The sequence below is a fragment of the Mus caroli genome, unplaced genomic scaffold (assembly GCF_978045245.1).
Source record: "Mus caroli unplaced genomic scaffold, Mus_caroli_1 scaffold_14, whole genome shotgun sequence".
NCBI lineage: Eukaryota > Metazoa > Chordata > Mammalia > Rodentia > Muridae > Mus > Mus caroli.
Window position 1 is genome coordinate 82,222,502 of NW_028227269.1, and position 22,290 is coordinate 82,244,791.

The window sequence follows — 22,290 nt, forward strand, 5'->3', positions numbered from 1 at the left end:
ATCCCAGATGTTCCTTTACCACCTGTTTATTCTCTGCAGAGCGGTCCCAGGCTGTGGGAATTGTGCTTATTTGTGTCCCCTGCCCCAGAGTAGCTCCGGAGTCCAGCACCTTGTCTGTCTCACTTCACTGCTCAATTCCTGGCTCCCAGTGCCCTGTGTTCGAGTGACTGACATTCAGCCCCCCCCCCAACTCCCCACCCCCTCCCAACACACACTGTAGCAAATGCAGTAATCAGTACTCAGAAACTGAAAAAAGTTTATGTAACCAGGGAATGGCAAAAGACACGAATATAGTTTAATTTTTAAGTTTTTTTTATATGAATGAGAACAGGCAGTTCTGAGCTACCATGAAAGTTCTAGGAACTAAACCTGTGTCCTGTGCAAGAGCCCTAAGTGTTCAGTAAAGATTAAAATTACACTGAGACCTTGTATCTCACCTACCAGATTGGTAAGAAATCCAGGCATTAGCTCCCATGAGTTGGCAAGGGTGTGGTGAAGTTAACAGTTTTCTACACTGGCAAAACTCTAAACTGGCTCAATCTCTCAGAAATGAAGGTAGGTTGGCAAATGTAATAGAATTTCAAATATACCTTGATTCAGCAGTTATTCCTCAGAGAACTTGCTCTACAACTGCATTGGGTAAGTATCTATGTGCCACTAAGTGACTAAGGAGGCCTTCCCTGCAGTGTTGTTTGTAAGGCAAAAGGTTGGAAGCAAATTAGATTTCCACTGTTATGGATCAGGCAGATAAGCACAGTGAATTTCTACAGTGGCTGTGTGACTGCCTAGAAAGCTAAGAAACAGAAACATGAAGAGACAGGGACAGGGACACAGGACCTATAGTCCCAGCTCTTTCAGAAGTTGAGACAGGATTGGGCATAAGTTCAGGACTAACTTGGAGGACAGAGTAGCAAGCCTGTCTCAAGTTGAAAAAAGAAAAAGAAGATGTCTTTGTTTTGGTGTGTAAGAACCTCTGAGTGCAGGAGCAAAGCACAGCCTTGTGTAGAGGGGCGCTGGGTTCCAGCTCAGCTCAGTAGCACTCAGAAGGTGGGTCTTATGAGACAGCAGCGCATGAGCAGGGAGACCTTAAACCTTCAGAAGAAAATGAGAAACTGTTGTACACTTTTCATACTTTCTTTCTTTAAAATTATTTAACCTTTAAAATAAGTTCTATCTTCTAAAAGTTGAAAACACAAAGACTAAGTAAGGGCTAAGAGAAAGAGCGAGTGAGTGTGAGACCTGTGTGAGAGAAAACCACTCACTGCTAAGGAGGCCACGCGCTCTTAGACCATTTTCAGCTTAGGACAGGGCAGGGTGGGGTCATGCTCTGTACAAACCAGAATATCCAGTGTAGGAACGAGTGCTCGATCTACTCTGGCCTAATTAACTGTTCATACAGACAGATGCCAGGGCTGTGGCACCAAGAAAGTCACACCCATATTTAGTTCATGGTAAACATTAATTCATCATTTAGTTAGAATTGTATTGCTAAATGCAGACATCACAGTTTTAGCTGTTGACTTGATCTCTTCCTTCTCTGGGAAAATAGAAGCCTAGTTTATTTCTGGTGTGTGTGTGTGTGTGTGTGTGTATGGGTGAGCTTTAGTCTTTATGACTTTGTATTGCTCACAGGATAAAGTCTCAAGTCCTTGATAGGGCAAATAAACTTTTTTCTAACCTGTCCCTAAAAGGAACTTTTTAAAAGAGCAGAGTTTCTAGAGCCAGGACCCTTTCTGTGGGACTGCAGTTGGAACCAAAGGCCTTGCTCATGGTAGCTAATGCTTTATCTCTGAGCTACATACCCTTTTTAACATTTTATTCTGAGACCAGGGATTACCACATTGTCTTCAAACTTGTATTTTTCCTGCCTCAGCTTCCTGAATACTGAGAACTGTAGGTGTGCCCGCCACACCCAGCTCAGAGTCCAGAACTTAACTTGATTTCAGTATTGCTACTGCAGAATGTCTGGGATACAGAGGAAGTCTCCTGATTACTTGTGGGACGGTGCCTTAGGTACTTTTCTGTTGCTGTGATAAAACACCATGACCAAGGCAAATTATAGGAGGTCTTTATTTGGGTTCATTCTTCCAGGGGCAGCATAGACGATCACCATCACCCATTATGTCAGGGAAGTATGGCAGTAGACAGGCAGAGTGGCTGAAGCAGGAAGTAATAGAGACAGACAGACAGACAGACAGACAGACAGGAAGTAATAGAGACAGACAGACAGACAGACAGACAGACAGACAGACACACACACACACACAGCATTGGGAATGGAGAGGCTTTTGAAATCACAAAGCCTGCGACCACACCTCTTAAACCTCCTAAATAGCATCATCAGTTGAGGACTGGATATGCAAACATTTAAGCCTATGGGGAGCATTTTCACCCCCAAAGATGGGTCTGCTGCAAGTGAAATTAAAGAGACCCTTAGCCCCAACGGAGTCTCTCAAGCTCCCATACTGTTTTGGAAATGATAGATTAAGGCAAACATTTTTCTGGAAGCAGGCTGTCCTGGGTTCAGACCCTCTGACATTCACTAGCTGTGTCTATTTCTTCACCTGTTAAGGGATGGCAATAGAGTGAAAAATCAAAGGATATGCACATGTCATAGTCCCTGTTTTATAGAAATAATTTTATGCTGTTACTGAAAGTGGAGTGTATTAGTATTGTGTGCATGTGCGCGCACGTGCTCATGTGTCTGGAGGTCTGAGGACAGTGTTGTGGAGTTTTTTTCTCCTCCCACCTTTATATGGGTTTCAGAGATGGAGCTCGGGTTGTCAGACTTGGACCAATGGGTGGCAGGCACCGTTATTTGCCGAGCCACGCGCCCATGGAGTGTGCTTTTAATGAGTGGCGGTAAGACTTCACAGTAATAGTCACACTCTGTAGTTGAAAGCCAGGCAGTGGTGGCGCACGAATTTAATCCCAGCACTTGGGACGCAGAGGCAGGTGAATTTCTGAGTTTGAGGGCAGCCTGGTCTACAGAGTGAGTTCTAGGACAGCCAGGGCTATACAGAGAAACCCTGTCTCAAAAAATCAAGAGAGAGAGAGAGAGAGAGAGATTGATTTGAAGGCAGGTTGTGTTTTCAATCACCTTCCTGAAAGAACTTAGCTTAATCAGGTGCTGTTTACCAACAGTAACTATTAACACTGGAAGTTGGCTTTCCTTCCATCATGTGGTTTCAGGGAATTGATTGTTAGGTTTGCCAACAAGTCCCTTTGCCCTCTGAGCCGTCTCACCAGCTCTGTTACTGTTTTTATTCATTTTACCATTGGAAAAATTTAAGTTTTAACAATGAATTAAAAAAATACCAATATAAATTTAAAAAATGAGAAAAAGCCAGGGGCCAATGAGATGGATCATTGGATAAGGTCACATGCCTTCACGTATCATCATACGTACCCAAGTATCTGTACACACACACCACCACCACCACCACCACCCACACATACATGTAAAAACACAGTAAAGCCGGGAATTGAGACCTAGTTTGGTAATGGAAAAGCTCTTGCTGAGCATGTATGGAGCTCTGGGGTCAGTTTTTAGCACGGGGACAGGAAGCTAAGCACAGCAAAAATGAGCATAACAGCCTCTGTGTGAGCTGCTGACACACGTGACAGGGTCAGCCCCACAAAGCCAAAGCTGCAGGACTTCATGACACAGGGCGACAACAGGATGTTTAAGAGGACTCCCAGTGAGCGTCCAGTGTTGATAGTGTAGCAGAAGCCAGAGGCCTCGAGCCAGACCAAAGACTCAGTGCAATGAACATTTGCAAGTGAAGCTGTTGGGGCAAAGGGGTGTGCGTACTGTGGGGCACTCCACAGCGTCCCGTCCCTCGTCCCTGGGAGAGTCTTTGTTTTGTTTTCCTTTGCAGGGGAGTTTGCGAGATTGGAAGGCAAATGTGGAAAGACAGACATGAGTGGGGTCGAGGTGCACGAGCTGAAACCCATAAAGAATCAATAAAAAGGGGGTTTTGTTTTTTTAAAAAAGCATGACTATAACAGGATGAGACCTGGGTTTATCCAAGGAAAGTGGGATTTTAAAAAAGATTATAAATTCATTCAGTCCATCCATCTAGCATTTATGTTCTTTCTCGGACTTAGTGAGGGCGGGAAGACGAGGGCCGGGAACGTGGGAGTTATTGAAGGCCCTCGCGCTGTTGAGGGGAGTGCTTGTTTGGTTTGGTTTGGAGTTAGGGTTCCTCTGTGTGGTTCTGGCTAGCCTGGAACTCACTACACAACAGGCTGACATTAAGCTCCCAAATGTCAGGGTTACAAATGTGGCTGCCATGCCTGGCTCGGAGATTTTTTTTTTTTAACTAAGCAATTTTAAAAAGTGATTGTAGTCTTTTAAAAAAAAAAGATTTATTTATTTTATGCATATGAATATCATGTAGCTGTCTTCAGACACACCAGAAGAGGGCATCAGATCCCATTCATTACAGATGGTTGTGAGCTACCAAGTGGTTGCTGGGAACTGAGCTCAGGAGAGCAGTCAGTGCTCTTAACCACTGAGCCATCTCTCCAGCCCCGTAACTGTAGTCTTACATGGTGTTGTGAGAAAGAATATGGAGAGATATCTTGAACACCACTATATGCTTTTTAAAGTATTATTAATAATGAGTCCCAGCACTTGGGAGGCAGAGGCAGGTAGATCTCGGAGTTCGAGGCCAACCTGGTCTACAGAATGAGACTACAGCCAGGACAGCTTGGAATACATGAGAAACCTTGTCTGGAAAAATCAAAATGACAACAACAATAATACAATCAGGTAGGGAGTACTTCATGAATTTGAAAAGATGAGATTCCTAAGTTTGTAGCTGCATGAAGAACATTTGGAGGCGGAAAGTTGGCTCTCTGGTTGGTTAAGAGCACTTGCTTTTCAGAGGACCCAAGTTCAATACCCAATTCCTACATGGCAGCTTACAACCATCTTTAACTCCAGTTCCAGGGGATCATCTGATGCCCTCTTCTGGCCTCTGTGGACATAGGTGTATGTGTGGTGCATAGAAATGTATGGAGGAAAAACACCGATACACAAAATAAAGAAATCATAAAAAAGAAGCGTTGGTACAGGTATATAGTATTTAAGCCAAGCCTCCAAAGAGGGGCATGGTTGCCTGAGGAAGAGAATAGAAGGAGGGGTGAAGTGAGCCAGGACCCAGGTAAGCGGGAGGGAGGGCCTGGCTTCCTCTGGGAACAGCAGTAAATTATAATCTAGACATTAGCACTGTCTGTAAGGTGGCTTTTTCTTGCTTTAAATTTTTAGAACTTGAGTCCTGGTGGAGCCGTTACTACACATCCCAGGTGTCTGTCTTCCAGGATGCCTTGTGCTGAGAGTCTGGCTTACTGAATGCATTTCTCGTTCTTTAGAATGACAGCCAAGAACGGCAGCAGCATCATGACAGGCAGAGACTTGACAGCCCTGAGCCAATATCTAATGGGCGGCCCCAGAGTAACTCAAGGCAGGTGGTGGAGCAAGATGAGGAGGAAGACGAAGAGCTGACGTTGAAATATGGAGCCAAGCATGTCATCATGCTCTTTGTCCCCGTGACCCTCTGCATGGTCGTCGTCGTGGCCACCATCAAATCAGTCAGCTTCTATACCCGGAAGGACGGTCAGCTGTATGTATAAGTGCTTTGTTCTCTGGGCCGCAGTGGCTTTTCCTCGTAGCTTGTTGTTATCCTCTCGAAGATCTCTGGACCTATGGACCATGGTCCTTCCATCTTTCCTGATGGCCAGAGGCAATGGGGATGACGGCAGTGATGATGTGATGTCTTGGTTTTGTTGTTGTTGTTGTTTTAGTTCTAACCTTTTGAATTCTTACTTGTGAGCCAGCAGGCATGGCAGCAGGGCCTGAAATCCTAGCACCTGGCAAATGGCTCATGGAAGTTTAGAGGTTTAGGAACCATGGCTTTGGGGTACCACCGTGTGGTGAGTGAGACACACATATGCATGGTGGCATATGCCTAATCACTTGGCAGTGAGGCGGGTCAAAGTCCATCTTATGCTGCATGCAGATTCCAGGCCAGGCTGAGCGACACAACAAAACAACTACATTCTATGGTCCCTATCTTGGCTTGTGTGTTAAATCTTTAAAGACAACTACCTTCGTCTACTGGGAGTAGATCCTTCCTAGTATTTCTCATAACAGCCTGTTTTCACTGTTCTTCAGACTAGTCTGGAATCCACTGTGTAGTCTTGGCTAGTCTCAACTTTTTGATCCTGCCTAAGCCTCCTGAGTGCTAGGATTACAGGTGTGTGCCACCATACCCTGGTTTATGAGACTGTTCTAGAAACTCAAATGACATTCCTTTTTCTCCCACAGAGCAGTGTAGGGGTAGACAGTCCAGATTGGTATACGAGTCTTTTATTCATGAAGCATGTGGGCTCCTCTCTTCAGCTTATGTCCTAGGTTTCCTTAGGGTCCAGACTAGAGCCTCAGCTTCATTCGACAGCAGGAGGGAGTTGAGAAGGGGACATAGGCATCATGTAGCTGAGAGCGCTCCCTGCAGGAACTACCTCTATAGCTTGTTTAGAGTTCCTTGGCCACTATGCAATCTCATGGCCACACCTGCTGTAAGGGCAGAAGTAAGGTCATTGTGCTGGAAGCCTTGGCACTTGGAATTAAGGCATTTTTATGTGGGGCTGTCGAGATGGCTCGGCGGTTAAGAGCACTGACTGCTCCTCCAGAGGTCCTGAGTTCAATTCCCAGCAACCACATGGTGGCTCACATCCTTCTGTAATGGGATCTGATGCCCTCTTCTGGTGTGTCTGAAGATAGCTACAGTGTACTCATATAAATAAAATAGATCTTTTTAAAAAGGTATTTTTATGTAAATTAAATACGAGAAGACAACTCCAATAATGGTCACCCTAGAGATAAAAGACCATAGTTCAAACCCTGTCACCTCTCTCTAATAACTGTTGTCCAGCCTTAGTAGTTACTGTGGCAGAACCCTGTTATTTAACAGAGTCTATTAAGCGATGGAGAAAACCTTGGGTGAGATCATTATTTCAGAACAAAGCATCCACTAGATGGAGCCAGTGCCTACCTGTGAGTTCATCTCTTCATAGTCCATTTCCTCTTACTCCGAGGACATTATTTTAGAGGATAGCTATTTTTCTTAAGCTAAAAATGATTAGGTAGAGGGTTGGAGCAATGGTTTAGCAGTTAAGAGGGTGCACCACTCTTGCGGATGTACTGAGGGGTTCATAACACCCACATTAGAGAGCTCATAGCCACTTTTAATTCCAGCTCCAGGGATTGGGTGCCTCTGCCCTTCATGACCATCTGCACACTTTCACACAATGCACACACACACAATTTAAAATAAAAATATATGCCTACATTTAAAAATATTATTTAGCCGGGCGTGGTGGCGCACGCCTTTAATCCCAGCACTCGGGAGGCAGAGGCAGGCGGATTTCTGAGTTCGAGGCCAGCCTGGTCTACAAAGTGAGCTCCAGGACAGCCAGAGCTATAAAGAGAAACCCTGTCTCGAAAAACCAAAAAAATAAATAAATAAATAAAATAAATAAAAATATTATTTGAGTGCTGCTTGGCCCCTCCTTGCTCTCTTTAGCCCTCACCATTCTTACTCTCTAGCCCTCCCTCTCTCTCTCCTTTCCCTCCCTCTCTCCACGTGGCCATGGCCAGCCTCTCTCTCTCCTTTCCCTCCCTCTCTCCACGTGGCCATGGCCAGCCTCTCTCTCTCCTTTCCCTCCCTCTCTCCATGTGGCCATGGCCAGCCTCTCTCTCTCCTTTCCCTCCCTCTCTCCACGTGGCCATGGCCAGCCTCTCTCTCTCCTTTCCCCTCTCTCCACGTGGTCATGGCCAGCCTCTCTCTCTCCCTTCCCCTCTCTCCACGTGGCCATGGCAGGCCTCTCTCTCTCTCCCTTCCCCTCTCTCCACGTGGCCATGGTAGGCCTCTCTCTCTTTCTATCTTCTCTCTTTCCCCTGCATTTCTACAACAAAGCTCTAAAACCATTTTAAAAAAATTATTACCTAGAGCTAGGGTGGTACAGACCTACAATCGCCACACTTGGAATGCAAAGGCAGGAAGATCACATGTTCAAGTACAGCCTGGGTTACATGGTGAGTTCCAAGCTAGCTTGGGGTTTCTTACCAGATTCTGTCTCAAAAACTAACCAACCAAATAAAAATATCCCTGGTTGACTGATGACCTGCAAAAGGCACATTCTAAAAGACTCATTAAACCACAGACCTCACAGTGAATTGCAGTTTTAAAAGAGTGTGTGGTTTGACATATGCATTAACACTCTGGTGTTTTGTTTCCCTCTTTAGAATCTACACCCCATTCACAGAAGACACTGAGACTGTAGGCCAAAGAGCCCTGCACTCGATCCTGAATGCGGCCATCATGATCAGTGTCATTGTCATTATGACCATCCTCCTGGTGGTTCTGTATAAATACAGGTGCTACAAGGTGAGCACGAGGCAGTCTGCTGTCCGCCTTGACCTGCCTATGGGTTGTCCTTGTGTGTGTGGGAGGGGAAGGGTGGGAGAGGTGGGGGCGGGGGAGCTGTGTGTGCAGGCCTGTGCGTGTCAGAGTGTGCGTGTGCAGTTGGTAGGACCACTTTGTGGAATGCATCTTCTCCTTCCATCTTTGCTTGGGTTTTGGATATCGAATCTCCAAGCTTGTAAGCGTCATGTTCTGAGCCCCTTCACAGCCTCCTTGTCTTGACTTGGTCTAGCAAAGAGGAAGTGTCTTATATTTTGGATCTAAGTTATTTTTCCTTTTATTCTGAAGCATGTTGAAAGTACCAGAAGACATACATGGAAAACAGGTGTTTTCATGTAAGATCGTGTGTTTTCAGTATTTTGATTTATAGTGTGCCTATGGCATTCCAAAGACTTTTGTATATATTGTCCTTAACAAATAGTGCTATAGAATTTAAGTGCCCCATAAAACCACCTTCAGATGCTGCTACTGAACGCATTAGTGACTGGCTGCCTCACTTGAGAACCACCAGCATCATTTGTTTAGTCTCTCAGAGCAGCACTGCTTCTTGCCTTGGTCAATGGGCACAGGGAGAAGTTGCAGCAGAGATGCAGGCCCAGCCTCCCAGCCTGTCTGCCTCTCTCCCCCTCCTCCCCTCCTCCTCCCTTCTCTCACCCTCCCTTCCCCTCCTCCTCTCCCCTCTCTCTCTCTCTCTCTCTCTCCCTCCCTCCCTCCCTCCCTCCTTCAGTAAGCAACTGCCTCCTGGACCTCAGCCACCCAGCACATGCTTCATATTCAAACCTCAGAAAATCAACAAATCAATACCAGTCATGGAATCTTCAGGTCGTCCTAGGTAGTAGGAACAGTAAATGTTAACTCTCTGTATTGAAGTTTACTCTCTGTCTACATTATTTTCTCCTAGATTTTTCTGTGGGGTTTTGTTTGTTTTGTTTTGTTTTTTGAGACAGGGTTTCTCTATGTAGCCCTTGCTGGCCTCAAACTCACTCTGTAGACCAGGCTGGTCTCGAACTCAAAAGATTCACCTGCCTCTGCTTCCCCAGCGTTGGGATTAAAGATCTGCGCTGCCACCACCTGACAAATAGCGTGTTGTGCAGCGGTTTTCTCCGCTCTTCTCACTGCACCTGTGTCTGTCTGCTTGCCAGTGTCTACCTCCTGGTCCCTTTCTTGGCCTTAGTGGACACATCCTGGAGCTCAGCTGATTAGGGACCAGGCTTGTTCTTTTGCCTCCTTTTCAGATTTTATTGGGGGTAGAATTCTGCCTTCTTCCACGTTTATTCTCCCCCGCTTCCAGATTTCCTGCCTTTCATTTTTCAAAGCTGCCTGTGTACTACATACAGAGCTGTGGACTCAGCATTGAATTTCCTGAGAGTTTTTTTTCCTAGTAATCTTGGGAAGTTACTTAGTTTCTGTGTACTTTTACATTTCCATATGGAGAAAGAGTCCACCATCTGTAAACTACCTCTCCTTGCCTCTGTTTTCAGTTTTTCCTGCACTGCTCTGTTGATGACAATAAGCCAACTGTACGGACTATGTGCATTCGCCGTGTTTCATTTGGCATGTCAGGAGCAGTGCATGCGCTGCTACACCTCCTACTTTCCCAGCTGTCCAGATGAGGCATGGGGGCAGGGTCACAGTTGCTGTGGGTCAGAGACTAATGAATCAGTTTGGGAATTGGAGTTCAGAATTTGGCCTTGATTGACTGACAGCCATTATGTAGAAATCCTCCCAAACCTAGTCCTCAGTTCCTAAAAACGATGCCTCTCCTTCTCGCCCTCATGGGATCTGTTTATCTGCTTGGCAATACTTGCCTAGTTCTATCCGCTGCCTTTTTCAAACTTGGGTTTTCTGGATCCTCTTGCCATTGGCTTGTTAGTGTGCAATCTGACCTTGGTTCCTTTCCTCCTCTGCAGTTTCCCCTCAGGCTCTGGAGGCTTTCCCCTCCTCTGTCTCTCAGAGAACCATGGTTAGGGCTGGAGAAATGATTTATCAGTAGGAGCACTGGCTGCTCTTGCAGAGGACATGAAACCGATGAATTTAGTTTCCTACTCCCACGTCTTGGCTCATATTCGTCCCAGCTCTGTCACTGAGAAGGCCACTCCAACACCGGTGATGATCCTGAAAGCTGCCACCCTGGAGCTCCCTGCATGGCTGTGGGCAGCTCCCAGCTACCTTTCTGCACTTGGGCTGCTAGAATCTCCACCCCAAGCGGTCCTTTGCTCCTTTGTATGTTGTTGCCGAGTGGGCCGCAGGAATCTTGTAAGGTTCTGTTCTCTCAGCTATGTGGCCTTTGATTTCGTTTGAGGCTGATGAGCACCCACCTTCTAAAGGGAATGTCTCAGATCAGAGGAGAATAAATGTCATCCAAGAGGATCTCACTCAGTTGTCATGCCTGCCAGCAAGTGCCTTCACCAACAAAGCTATCTTGCTGTCCTGAATACAACTTGGATTCAGTGCTTTCAGCCTAGAAGTCATTGCTTATTGGACCCATGGTTTGTTGGTTGATTTATTAATTCTACTTTGATATCTACAAACACATATCCTCCATCCCCTTATCTTCAATAGATCTGCTTTGCTAACGCTTTTTTCTAAACTTTATTTACTTATTTATTTAATTCATTTTACAGTCTAATTGCTGCCCTCCCCTCACACAGTCCCCTCCCCGCTTCTCCTCTGAGAGGGTGAAGGCCCCCATTGGGTATTCCCCCACCCTATCACATCACGTCTTTGAGGTCTAGGTGCAACCTCCCACTGAGGCCAGACAGTGCAGCCCAGTGAAGGGAACATATTCCACAGACAGGCAACAGCTTTGGGGACATCCCCTGCTCCAGTTTTTGGGGTACCCACATGAAGACCATGCTACACATCTGCTGCCTGTGTGCAGGGGCCTGCTTTGCTGGCTTTTAATGTTGTTCCTGTTCATCCATTTCTTCTTTCTTACTACTCACTTCCTTTCCCAAGTTCCTCCAGGTCAGTCATCCCCAGGCTAGCCTTTCTACTCCTTTAGCTTCATTTCATGTACCACAAAAACAAAGGTACCCCGGTGTCTTGGTTTTTTTTTTTTTAATTGTTGTTTGTTTGTTTTGAGATAGAACCTCACTGCATATTCTGGCTGTCCTAGAGCTCACTGTGTAGACCAAGCTAGCCTCAGACTGTCATGGACTAAAGGCAATACTCAGCCATGCCTCGTCCTTTTAATGAAAGTTCTAATGCTCCCTCCCATCACCCTCTTACCTTACTTAAGGTATATTTTCAACTTCTTTGCATCTTATATGGTTTGTTAATATTGTTACTTAAAATCTAGTAGTTATATTTTTCATTTCTAGAATTTATATTTGTCTGTTTTAAAGATGTTAGATCATTTTGGGTATAATCTTTTTGTCCAGATTTAATGTTTTTTCCTATTAGTTTCCTGTCTTATAATATCTGAAGTTTTGGGGAAGGATAATTCTATTGACTTTTACTCATGGTGATTTGTACCTTGAGTGAGTGATTTCTGGTCATCTTGAGTTTATATCTTTGAAGAGTTCATTACAGTCATTTTGCATGCACATGAGCTGTTGAAGATTGGCACATGCCAAAAACTACCTTTGACCTTCATGTCACCTGACCTGATTTCTATTTTCCTTTAAATTTTTTTTTTTTTTTTTTTTTTTTTTTTTAGGGAAAAGAGGGCTTCTAAGAATTTTTCCTTTTCTTTGTCACTTCTAACTGTATTTGAGATTGTATTCAAGTATTAAGATTAGTGCCTTCTAGAAAGAAACAGGGTGGCCAGTCCGAAATCAAACAGTCCTATGAGGGGGGAGTGAGGATGATCATAGGAAAGATAAAATAATATATGCAAGGGACAGGTATGGGAGGGCTGCAGGTCAATACCACACCAGCATCAAGTGTATTTCTCATAACCTTCTTATACTACAGTACCGAGGGAAGCAAAGCCATAGGCTAACAGAAACAATTGCTGAAATAAACACAGGTGACATCTATTCTCATCCAAAAGCCTCCCTGTTCCTTCCACCAAGGTCAATAGAATCTTCAGCCCCTTGCCTTGAGCCTCAAGTGCACCTCCTCTTATTGTTCCATGCCTCAGCAGGCCAGGAAATCTGCCAACAGACCCTGACCTGCCTTGACTCTGCCTGGCAGGCAGACTCACAAACACACTCACACACACACACACACACACACACACACACACACACTCTCTCCCTCTCCCTCTCTCTCTCTCTCTCTCTCTCTCTCTCTCTCCCTCCCCTCTGCTCCCAACATAGAAAATTTTAGAGAATCTGTCCACTGTATTTTTATAAATACAGAGAGATGGGTTCATTTTAGTTCAGTATTTTCAGGGTTAGCAAAAACAATCTGTCTATTGTTGTGGGCTACAGGGTATTTCTCAGTGGTACTTGCATGCATTCTTAGCTGCCCTCACCTAACAGGCATTGCTGTGCTCACACACACACATGGCCCTATCCTGGCCAGAGGTGGGATCTCAGCGCCTCCCACCTTTGTCTTTTCTACAGCTGCTGTGCCCCTCAAATCCTGGGTTGTCTTCCTACCTTGGCACCAACTGTTGTTTTGACCTTCTGTCTCACTGGTGGTTAGAGTGCACATGTGAATGGGATGTGTGTGTTGGGATGCAGTATTGTTTTTTGTTTGTTTGTTTGGGTTTTTTTAAATATATTTTTGTTTTGTTATCAAGTTAATGCTGAACTCATAGAATGGGTTGGGAAGTGATGTACCCTCCTGGTCTCTTTTCTTCATTTACACCTAAGAATTGGAACATATGTGTTGTCTTGCTGTTTGTATTTATTGAGTCTTCTTTCATACAAACATGTTTTTCTAGTATTTATATGTTGTATAATTTGGGTTATATCTTGGGCACTTTGTTTTCAGTTTTTAAAAATCAAGTATTTTATTTATTACTAGTTCTGTCAAGAGTTCAGGCCAGGAAGTTTCATAGTGAAACTCTTATTTAAAAAACAAGAGGCTGGAGAGATGGCTCAGCAGTTAAGAGCACTGGCTGCTTTTTCAGAGGTCCTGAGTTCAATTCCCAGTACTCACACGGAGGCTTACAACCATCTGTAACTACAGTTTAGGGAAATTTGACACCCTCTTCTGGCCTCTGCCCCTGACTGACTAACACACACACATACACACACGTGCATAAATATACATGTAGACAAAACATCCATACACATAAAATACCTTTTTAAAACAGAACAAGAGGGCCACATACACTTCCTGGGAGATAGACCAGTGAACTCGAATGGCTTCCAGATAGGATTTCTGGTTTCTTGGGGCTTTTCTGTCTTTGTTCTTCCAGCTAGACATTGAGACTGTTTCCTGGTGTCAGGGCCAAAATCTGGGAAGTCATAGAGTTACACAAGACTCGTCTCATACCCTGATGCACACTGGCTCCCGTCAGAGTGAAGATTTTGTTCTCCCTAAGTGCAGGGCTCCAGCCTCCTCTTTCCTACGACTCAGGGTGGCTGGTGGCTGGCTTAAGAGAGACCAGTGGATCTCCCCTTGGCTTGCTAGTGCCAGCTCTGGCAGGCCTTGCATGGAAGTGAGCAAAAGGAAGGGTTAAAGGCTACTGAAGCAATGCCACTTGCACTTTCCTAGCTCCCGCCTCCTCTCTTAGTCCGCAGCTAGCTGAGGTTTGAGTTCTTCCAGGTGTAGCTGCATACGGAGCAGAGACCATAGAATGTGCTTGTTCTGTCAGCTAGACCTGGCCTTAACATTTGGGTCAGTTCTGTACATGTTTTAATTATGCTAAATTTGAAAACATCTGGAATGTTGGTACCCAACTCTTTTTCCACCCTCGTTCATCTGTGCTGTTTCGTGTTGTTTTTTAACGAGTCTTAGGAAGCACAGCCAATTCCGTACAAGAATGTTGTTTACTTTGACTTCCAGCGTGAAGTAGAGCGAGCTTTTGAGCCAGACATTGAGAAGCAGCTTGCTGGGACCTGTTTGCAAACAAGCCCTGAGGATTTCTCCTAGCAGTGTGTGATTGTACAGTGTCTGCAGGAAGGGCGTGGGGGCCCTGACAGGGACAGACACAGAAGAGGCAGTTGGTTGTGATGCGTTTGTGACAGATGATCTGTAACTTTAAAGCCGTGAGGTTTCTAGCATGGATGGCTCAGGTTTAAAGAGTGCTCAGTGCTGGCAGCAGAGCTCCTGACTCCGGCCTTTGGGGAGCCATGGGAGCTGCTAAGCTGGAGGCTTGAGAAGAGAAGGCTTGCTTGCCGATGATGGTCCAGACTAGGGGTGCTCCTTAAGGCTTTGACAATCATAGCTGACCAGTCTGAACTGGAAAGTTTAACATCCTTATTACAGGCAAATTACAGTAGAAAGAATGAAGCAAACATGGTAAGTCAGAATGTCCAGGTGCCCATAGAGACCAGACATCTCCTGAGAACTGTTCAGTGGGGGTTCTAAAGAACAGCATATGCTCTTAACTACTGAGCCATCTTTTTTTTTCTAACAGTAAAGACTCTTCCTACTTTTTTATTTTGATATCATGATAGTTCCAGAAATTTAAAGTGGAAGATAGCTGTTCAATAAAAGCATATATATATATATATATATATATATATATACACACACACACACACACATATATATATATATGTGTATATATATATATATTACAGAAATTACTTTAAAGTCTGTCATATAGCAGATCCATTTGGTGCTACCAAAACCTTAGATACAAATAAACAGCTACAAAGGAAACCACCACTAAACTAAGACACACAGGACCTATGCTGCACTTCAGGGGAAAACCCAAATAATCTCTATCATGTTAGAGGAACCATGTCCATCTGCCATAGTGTGCATTATCATATTCCCTTAAGCAGACTCTGCAGAATCTTTAAGTTTAAAAATGTTCAGGTACAATTCTGTCTGTACACTCAACAACAATCATATTCTGATTACATACATCTCTCCAACCTCTTTATTGCTCTTTTTGTCCATATTTTTTTCTTTCTATTTGTGGGCCAGAGTAAATAATAAAAATTATCTTTATTGATATCTGTTTTTTGGCAAGTGAGTGCCAAATGATGTCTTTTGTTATTTTAAAAAAGAACTTGGGACTGGTGAGATAGCTCAGCAGGTAAGAGCATTGACTGCTCTTCCAAAGGTCCTGAGTATGTATATATATATGTCTTTCTGTTTCATACTCTGACTGCACCCAGGATTCTCACATAAGTATGTGCTGATCCCCAAAGCTGCATTTCTTCTGACATTTAAAAGGAGAACATGGGAGCCAGGCAGTGCTGGTGCTCACCTTTAATCCCAGCGCTCAGTAGGCAGAGGTAGGCGGATTTCTGAGTTCAAGGCCAGCCTGGTCTACAGAGTGAGTTCCAAATCAGCCAAAGCTACCCAGAGAAACCCTCTCTCAGAACAAGAAAAAGTAGACTGTGGACATGGGCTAGAACCCCGTAATGTAGCAGTTGCCAGCGTGTGTAAGGCTGGTATACCCCAGCCTCTACAAAGGAGAACTAGAAAGCAGACTGTTAGCACATACTGTTTCTCATGTTAAAAGTCTCCTTGTTTCTGAACTATGGAATCTGTTGGTTACATTTGAGTTGTCTCTCTTCTAGGTCATCCATGCCTGGCTTATTATTTCATCTCTGTTGTTGCTGTTCTTCTTTTCATTCATTTACTTAGGGTAAGTAATACAGGCTTTGGTCTCTCTCTCCATCAACTCTGACATCCACCACTGCCCTTAGAGCCATGTACCTTGCTGATGAATTATTCTAAGTAATCATTTTTTCCACATACTGTATCTTAACAGGTACATAAAAGATGAGTGTGTGTTGGTATAGGGATCTTGTCTTTTTTATAAGGATGGGGACCATGTGCCACGGTATGCATGTGGCAGTCAGAGGATAACTGGTGGCTGTCAGCAGGGTTTTCCCTAGAGAGAATTATGGGGTAGAGGAGAGGAGACTTGCTGCACGTCTTTAGATGTAAATTTATACGCACCTAGCTAAGAGGTGAGGCTAGTTTCGCTTTAGAGTACCTGAAATTCTTAGTTTAATATACATTGCAACCTCATTCAGAAACTTCAACACTTTTGCTTTATTTTAGAATTTCAAAAAAGGAGAAACCCATCTTCCTAGACAGCCCCATGTCCCACAGTCTGTGCTTGAATATATTCTCTCTCTTTTGTGACTTAGGGTGTCTGCTATAGTTACAATCTCGTAGATGGTAGAGTTTGTCCTCCAGAAGGTAAAACGGTTTTCTTCAGGTAGAAAGGCTAACCAGGGCTGGGGAGATGCCTGAGATGTCAGTGTGGGCTGGCCTGAGTCTGGATGCTCAGAACTGACATAGAAGCAGACCAGTGCAGGGACAATTTCCTGTAACTCTAACAATGGGATCAGTGACAGACAGATCCCAGGGACTTGCTGGCCAGCCAAGCTAGCCAAAACAACAAGCATCAAGGTTTGTGTCAAAACAATAAGGTGAATGTCAACTTCTGGCTTGTACATGTGCTCTTACAGGCACACTGACCCACAGAGAGCACACGTGGTGCCAGCCAGCGGGCTAGCAGCATCAGATCCATGCTGGAGTGCATGCTCAGTACACACGAGGCCTTGAGGTCCATCCCAGCTTCACACAGACAAGTCTAGTCATCCTTTTAGAGATTGACAAATCTCCTGCTGTATTCTTAGACACTGTTCTCATCAGTGTCTGATGATATTATATATAATATTATAATGTTATTATGAAAATAATATTATTTATGTCCTCACTATTCACTTTTTTCTAATTTCAGACCTTTAAAGTAGAATTTCATAAAATACAGTATGATAGTGTAGGTGATATGATTTTCTTTTTTTAGTTTTTGTTTTTATTTTTACAGGTGTGACCTGTGATACTGTGTGCTCATTTATGTGGATAATGTAATACCTGTTAGAATAAGTTCTGCTGGAGGAAAATGTGTTATTTAAGAGCAAGGTGCTACATAAATAACAGCACAGCATAGGCCATAGGAAAAGCAAATATGGAATGTGAATAGTTAATATTTCAGAATCTTCGTTCTAAACAATGTGTTCTTGAGAGTTATTGCACATAAGTCACTTCAAATCCTTGCGTGATTGTTTTCAGGGAAGTATTTAAGACCTACAATGTCGCCGTGGACTACGTTACAGTAGCACTCCTGATCTGGAATTTTGGTGTGGTCGGGATGATTGCCATCCACTGGAAAGGCCCCCTTCGACTGCAGCAGGCGTATCTCATTATGATCAGTGCCCTCATGGCCCTGGTATTTATCAAGTACCTCCCCGAATGGACCGCATGGCTCATCTTGGCTGTGATTTCAGTATATGGTAAAGCTCAAGACTGACACTTTGTCCATCACAGACTCACTCACTGGTGTGGTTTCCTTCTAGTCCTCTTGATTTAAGGAAACTCTTAATGCTTATCTCTCGTAGACTCCAGTGGTTTTCCGGTTACAGTGCTCAGGATTGCACCTGCAACTCGTTGGTGCAAGGCAAGTGCTGTGGCCTGAGCCCCAGCCCAGCCTGAGAGTGAGGATTTGTGGAGTTCCTTGGGACTCTGAGCTGGGTTGATGGGAGGAGCCTCTGCTCGGAAGACTTAGGTTCAGAACTCTTTTACCCATATGTGAGGGGCTGGCTTTAGTCCCCAGACCCCAGTAAACAAAGCAGCAAAGCCACCAGCCGCCACCAGCAGTTCCCCTGAGTTTTGTAAGTTAGGAACAAGTCTCCAGGCTTGTAAGAGTTCAGAAGTCGATGGATACTGAGATGTGCTAGCAGCAGGCTCACACTGTAAACTGTTCAGCTCATGTTTGAAACTGTATTCTACTTTGGGGGAAGGGCTTGTGTCCTGACTGAGTGTAGAGGTCAGAGGACTGCTTCAGCAGTGAGTGCTCCCCTCCCTCAGGGGGTCCTGGGAACCAAGTGAACTGAGAAGGGCAGGCATGGTGGCCCGCATGGCTACTGAACCTTCTCACTGCCCTCAGTTATCTTCTCCCTCCAGAGTCTTACTTTATTTATGTCTAGTGTGTTTGCCTATAAGAGTGGCTGTGCACTACCTGCATTCCTTGTGCCTGCAGAGGCCAGAGAAGGGGGTCATATCTTCTCAATTCATTTTTAAGATCAGAATCATACGGCAACTTCAGTGCAATCACCCCTTCAAAGATTAACTTTGTCCTGACATGTTGCACACGTGTGACCTCAGCACTTGGGAGGTAGAGGCAGGAGGACCAGGAGTTTCAGGGCTATCCATGACTAATGTAGAAAGTTTCAGACCAGCCTGGGCCACTTTAAACCCTTTTGAAAAAAAAAATTTTTTTAATTAAATAATTAGTAAACTATTAAGGGTAGTAATGTCCTCCTGCAATCCCAACACTTGGGATTACAGCTGAAGGCAGAAGAATTAGAACTTGAGTCCAGGCTATGTTTTGAGAGCCTCTCTGGAGAGAAAAGCAGTTCTGAGAGTGAGGTTTACATTTGTAAAAGAATTCCAGTGCCTGTTTGTTTATTGCATTTAAATTCTACAGGGAGACCTGTGCGTAGAGTCCATAAGTGTTGTGAAGGTCCTCAGTAAAAACCTATTATTTTAGCTGGGCAATGGTGGCTGGCGCACGCCTTTAATCCCAGCACTTGGAAAGCAGAGGCAGGTGGATATCCATGAGTTCAAGGCCAGCCTGATCTACAGAGCAAGTTCCAGGACAGCCAGGGCTACACAGAGAAACTGTCTGGAATAAAACCAAAAACAACAACAATAAAAATAAATTTTAAAAAATTTAAACATACTTTTTAACAGCTGCTGTGCCGTGGGTCCTGAAAAGTCACAATAATACTCTAGCCATGGTAACGGTCTTGCGCCACAATGAAAGCCAAAAAGGAATCTGTTATCAGGGACGAGTCAGTGGCCACTGTTTTACAGAGCATCTCCTTCGTCACTGTTCACACACTGAGGTGTGTGGTGACTGGAACTGGAAACTCATCCCCCTTGAGATGATGGAGCAAAGCCTGTGGCACTAGAACCAGGCCAGTTCTGTTGTCCACTTGAGCAACTGCTTAAGTCAGGGTTAGAAAAGTCACCCTCCACGCCTCACCTTCATGGTAACTTCATCTTAGTGGTGTTTTGTCAGTCTCTGAGAGTAGGAGTGCCATTGTGAGCTAGAGAGACGGCTCAGCCAGAAAAGGACTTATCACCAAGCCTGACAACCTGACAAGCCCCAGGAGTCACAAGGCAATAGGAGAGAACCAATTCCTGCAAGTTAGGTGTACACACACCCTTGTGTAGGCAAGCACAATAAATAATGTAATTTATAATCCCGCCCCGGGGAGTCGGCAAGGTAGTTATCATAGGGTTTTTGTTGCTAAGAAGCTTGAAGGTTACAGAGGTAAATTATTTGCCTGGTCGCTTGCATGTGGTTTGACCTAGAGTCTGAATTCTCTCCATGAGTTACTCTCTCCATGACCTTCAGCCTCTGCTCACAGCACAGGGGAGACCCCGCAGCTTCAGGTCTTCTGAGTATGGACAAGCTGGGCACCCAGTGGTTTTTTGTTTTTTTTTTGGTTTTTTTTTTTGGTTTTTTCGAGACAGGGTTTCTCTGTGTAGTCCTGGCTGTCCTGGAACTCACTCTGTAGACCAGGCTGGCCTCGAACTCAGAAATCCGCCTGCCTCTGCCTCCCAAGTGCTGGGATTAAAGGCGTGCGGCACCCAGTGTTGACATAGTGACTCTCAACCTGTTCCTTACAAGGTCTCAAAATGGTCTATCAGAGTGTTCTGAAGCCTTTTAAGTAAATTAATTTTCATTCATTTTAACTGTGCTAAAAATAACTGAATCTATTCATTTCAAGATTCTATAAGGGGAAACATGTCATAAAACCAAAATAGGTACAGGATGTGGCAGCTTTAAAGCAGCTGAAGATCTCATTAGTTGCAAGCACAGGAAAGCTTGCTTTTCTCACGTGAACATATCAATGGGAGTGTAGAGGAGTGTTACCACTGTGCTGTTCTTACGTTCTTTGGGGAGTGACTGGCTGAAGGACTGAAGGAAGTGGTGTCAGCTGTCAAGTCTCCCATTCCTGTTTTACCTATACCTGTTTGATATTTTTAAATGTTTGAGGTTTTCTGCATTTCTGTAACATAGAAAATGAAAGACAAACTGTAGTTTATGGGAGAAAATGGTGTTAGAACCAGACATAATTTAGGCCTATCAGGGCTTCTCTCAGGTCAGATTTTAGCACCACCAGATGTTCTGAGACCTAAATATTTGTGAAATACCTTAATGACTAGAAACTGAAGAAATATTAAATTTTGTCATCTACAGAGCTATCATTTTATTTAAGTGTGTTGCTCTATTATGGCAAATCCCTTAGTTATGTCTACTTGCTTTGTGGTGCTGGGGATTGAGTGCAGCTCTCAATGCTGTTCAAGTAAGTGCCAAAGTAGCTCACCCCCTCCTGCTGTCTGTAAAGGCAGGACACTCACTCCTCCACTCTGCTCTTGGTATTACGAAAAGTTGAATATTTGGAATAGTGTCTATTTGTAATTTATAGGTGAATTTAAAAAACAAAAAACCTCCCTGGCATTTCTGCTTGTTCCACAATGAGAACTACTCTAGAATAGTTCTCTCTTGCTGTCTCTGCCTCTTTCCTTCAGGCTAAGAAGGAACATGTCTAGACCTCAGTAATCACATACTGTAGATTGAGCACATAGTGGGAAGGCCAGAGTATAATTTACACAGGTCTTCTATGGGTTCTGTTTTATTTTGTTTAGGTTGCTTTTTCTCTTGGCTGCTAAACTGCAAATATTTTCATATTTACCCAACATTTTTTTTTTAAATTAGACTTGTTTCTTCAGGTAAGTCCTCCCCTGCGTATATCCACTTACACATTTTAGTCAGTATATTTTATTGGGTGTCTTTTTTTATTTTTCTCTTTCTAGATTTGGTCGCTGTTTTGTGTCCCAAAGGCCCACTTCGTATGCTGGTTGAAACAGCTCAGGAAAGAAATGAGACTCTCTTTCCAGCTCTTATCTATTCCTGTAAGTATGCTGGAGCAATGCTGTGTTAGTGCATTCAGTGTTAAGGTGCCTGTGGAGGTCAGAAGTCAGAAGAGAGCCTTGGATCCCTGGAACTGGATTTATAGATGGTTCTGAGCCACCATATGGGTGCTGGGAATCAAACTCAAGTCCTCTGCAAGAGCAGCCACTGCATTCATGGCTCAACCCGTAAGCCATCTCTCCAGACCCAGCACATTGTTTTATGTTTGTTTCTTAACCTGCAATCTTGTATGGTTTTAATCCTGAGTTACTTCTGCACAGAGACCATTGTTTTCTGTAGAGAAGTGAGCCTCTTGCTTGCTAGAGCAGTGTCCTGGGTTTAGGAACTCACCTGCAGCTTTGTCTTTCTCAACAGCAACAATGGTGTGGTTGGTGAATATGGCTGAAGGAGACCCAGAAGCCCAAAGGAGGGCACCCAAGAACCCCAAGTATAACACACAAAGTAGGTGCAGCTTGCTTATAAATAAATGCCCTAGTTTTGCAGGTTCATTGTCATTTGTAGATAAATAATTGAAACAACGAAGGAGTAATTTTAACCTTCGAAGTCTTTGGTCACACTCTCCTTGCTGACTGACGCTCAGGGTCAGAGCACTTGTCTGAGAAGCCCTGGATGTAGGGAGAAGCGTGATAAGGAAAGATATCATGAGAATGAATCTCCTAGAGAAACAGGCTCTCCCCAGTAAGTGCACATAGGACTATTCATGGAGTTGAAATCCCCCCCCACACACACACACACACTGTGAGTTCAAGACTA

General features: G+C 44.3%; 1 protein-coding gene across 2 annotated transcripts in view; it reads left to right on the top strand.

Moving 5' to 3' along the window:
- Window positions 1-22,290, top strand: part of Psen1 (presenilin 1) — a 46,150-nt gene that overhangs the window by 18,061 nt on the left and 5,799 nt on the right. For both annotated transcript variants that reach the window (XM_021179114.3, XM_021179115.3), the window contains exons 4-9: window positions 5,380-5,630; window positions 8,315-8,456; window positions 16,094-16,161; window positions 17,604-17,824; window positions 21,420-21,518; window positions 21,892-21,978. In XM_021179114.3, coding sequence (XP_021034773.1) covers window positions 5,380-5,630; window positions 8,315-8,456; window positions 16,094-16,161; window positions 17,604-17,824; window positions 21,420-21,518; window positions 21,892-21,978 — 868 coding nt within the window. The remainder of the gene's footprint in view (window positions 1-5,379; window positions 5,631-8,314; window positions 8,457-16,093; window positions 16,162-17,603; window positions 17,825-21,419; window positions 21,519-21,891; window positions 21,979-22,290) is intronic.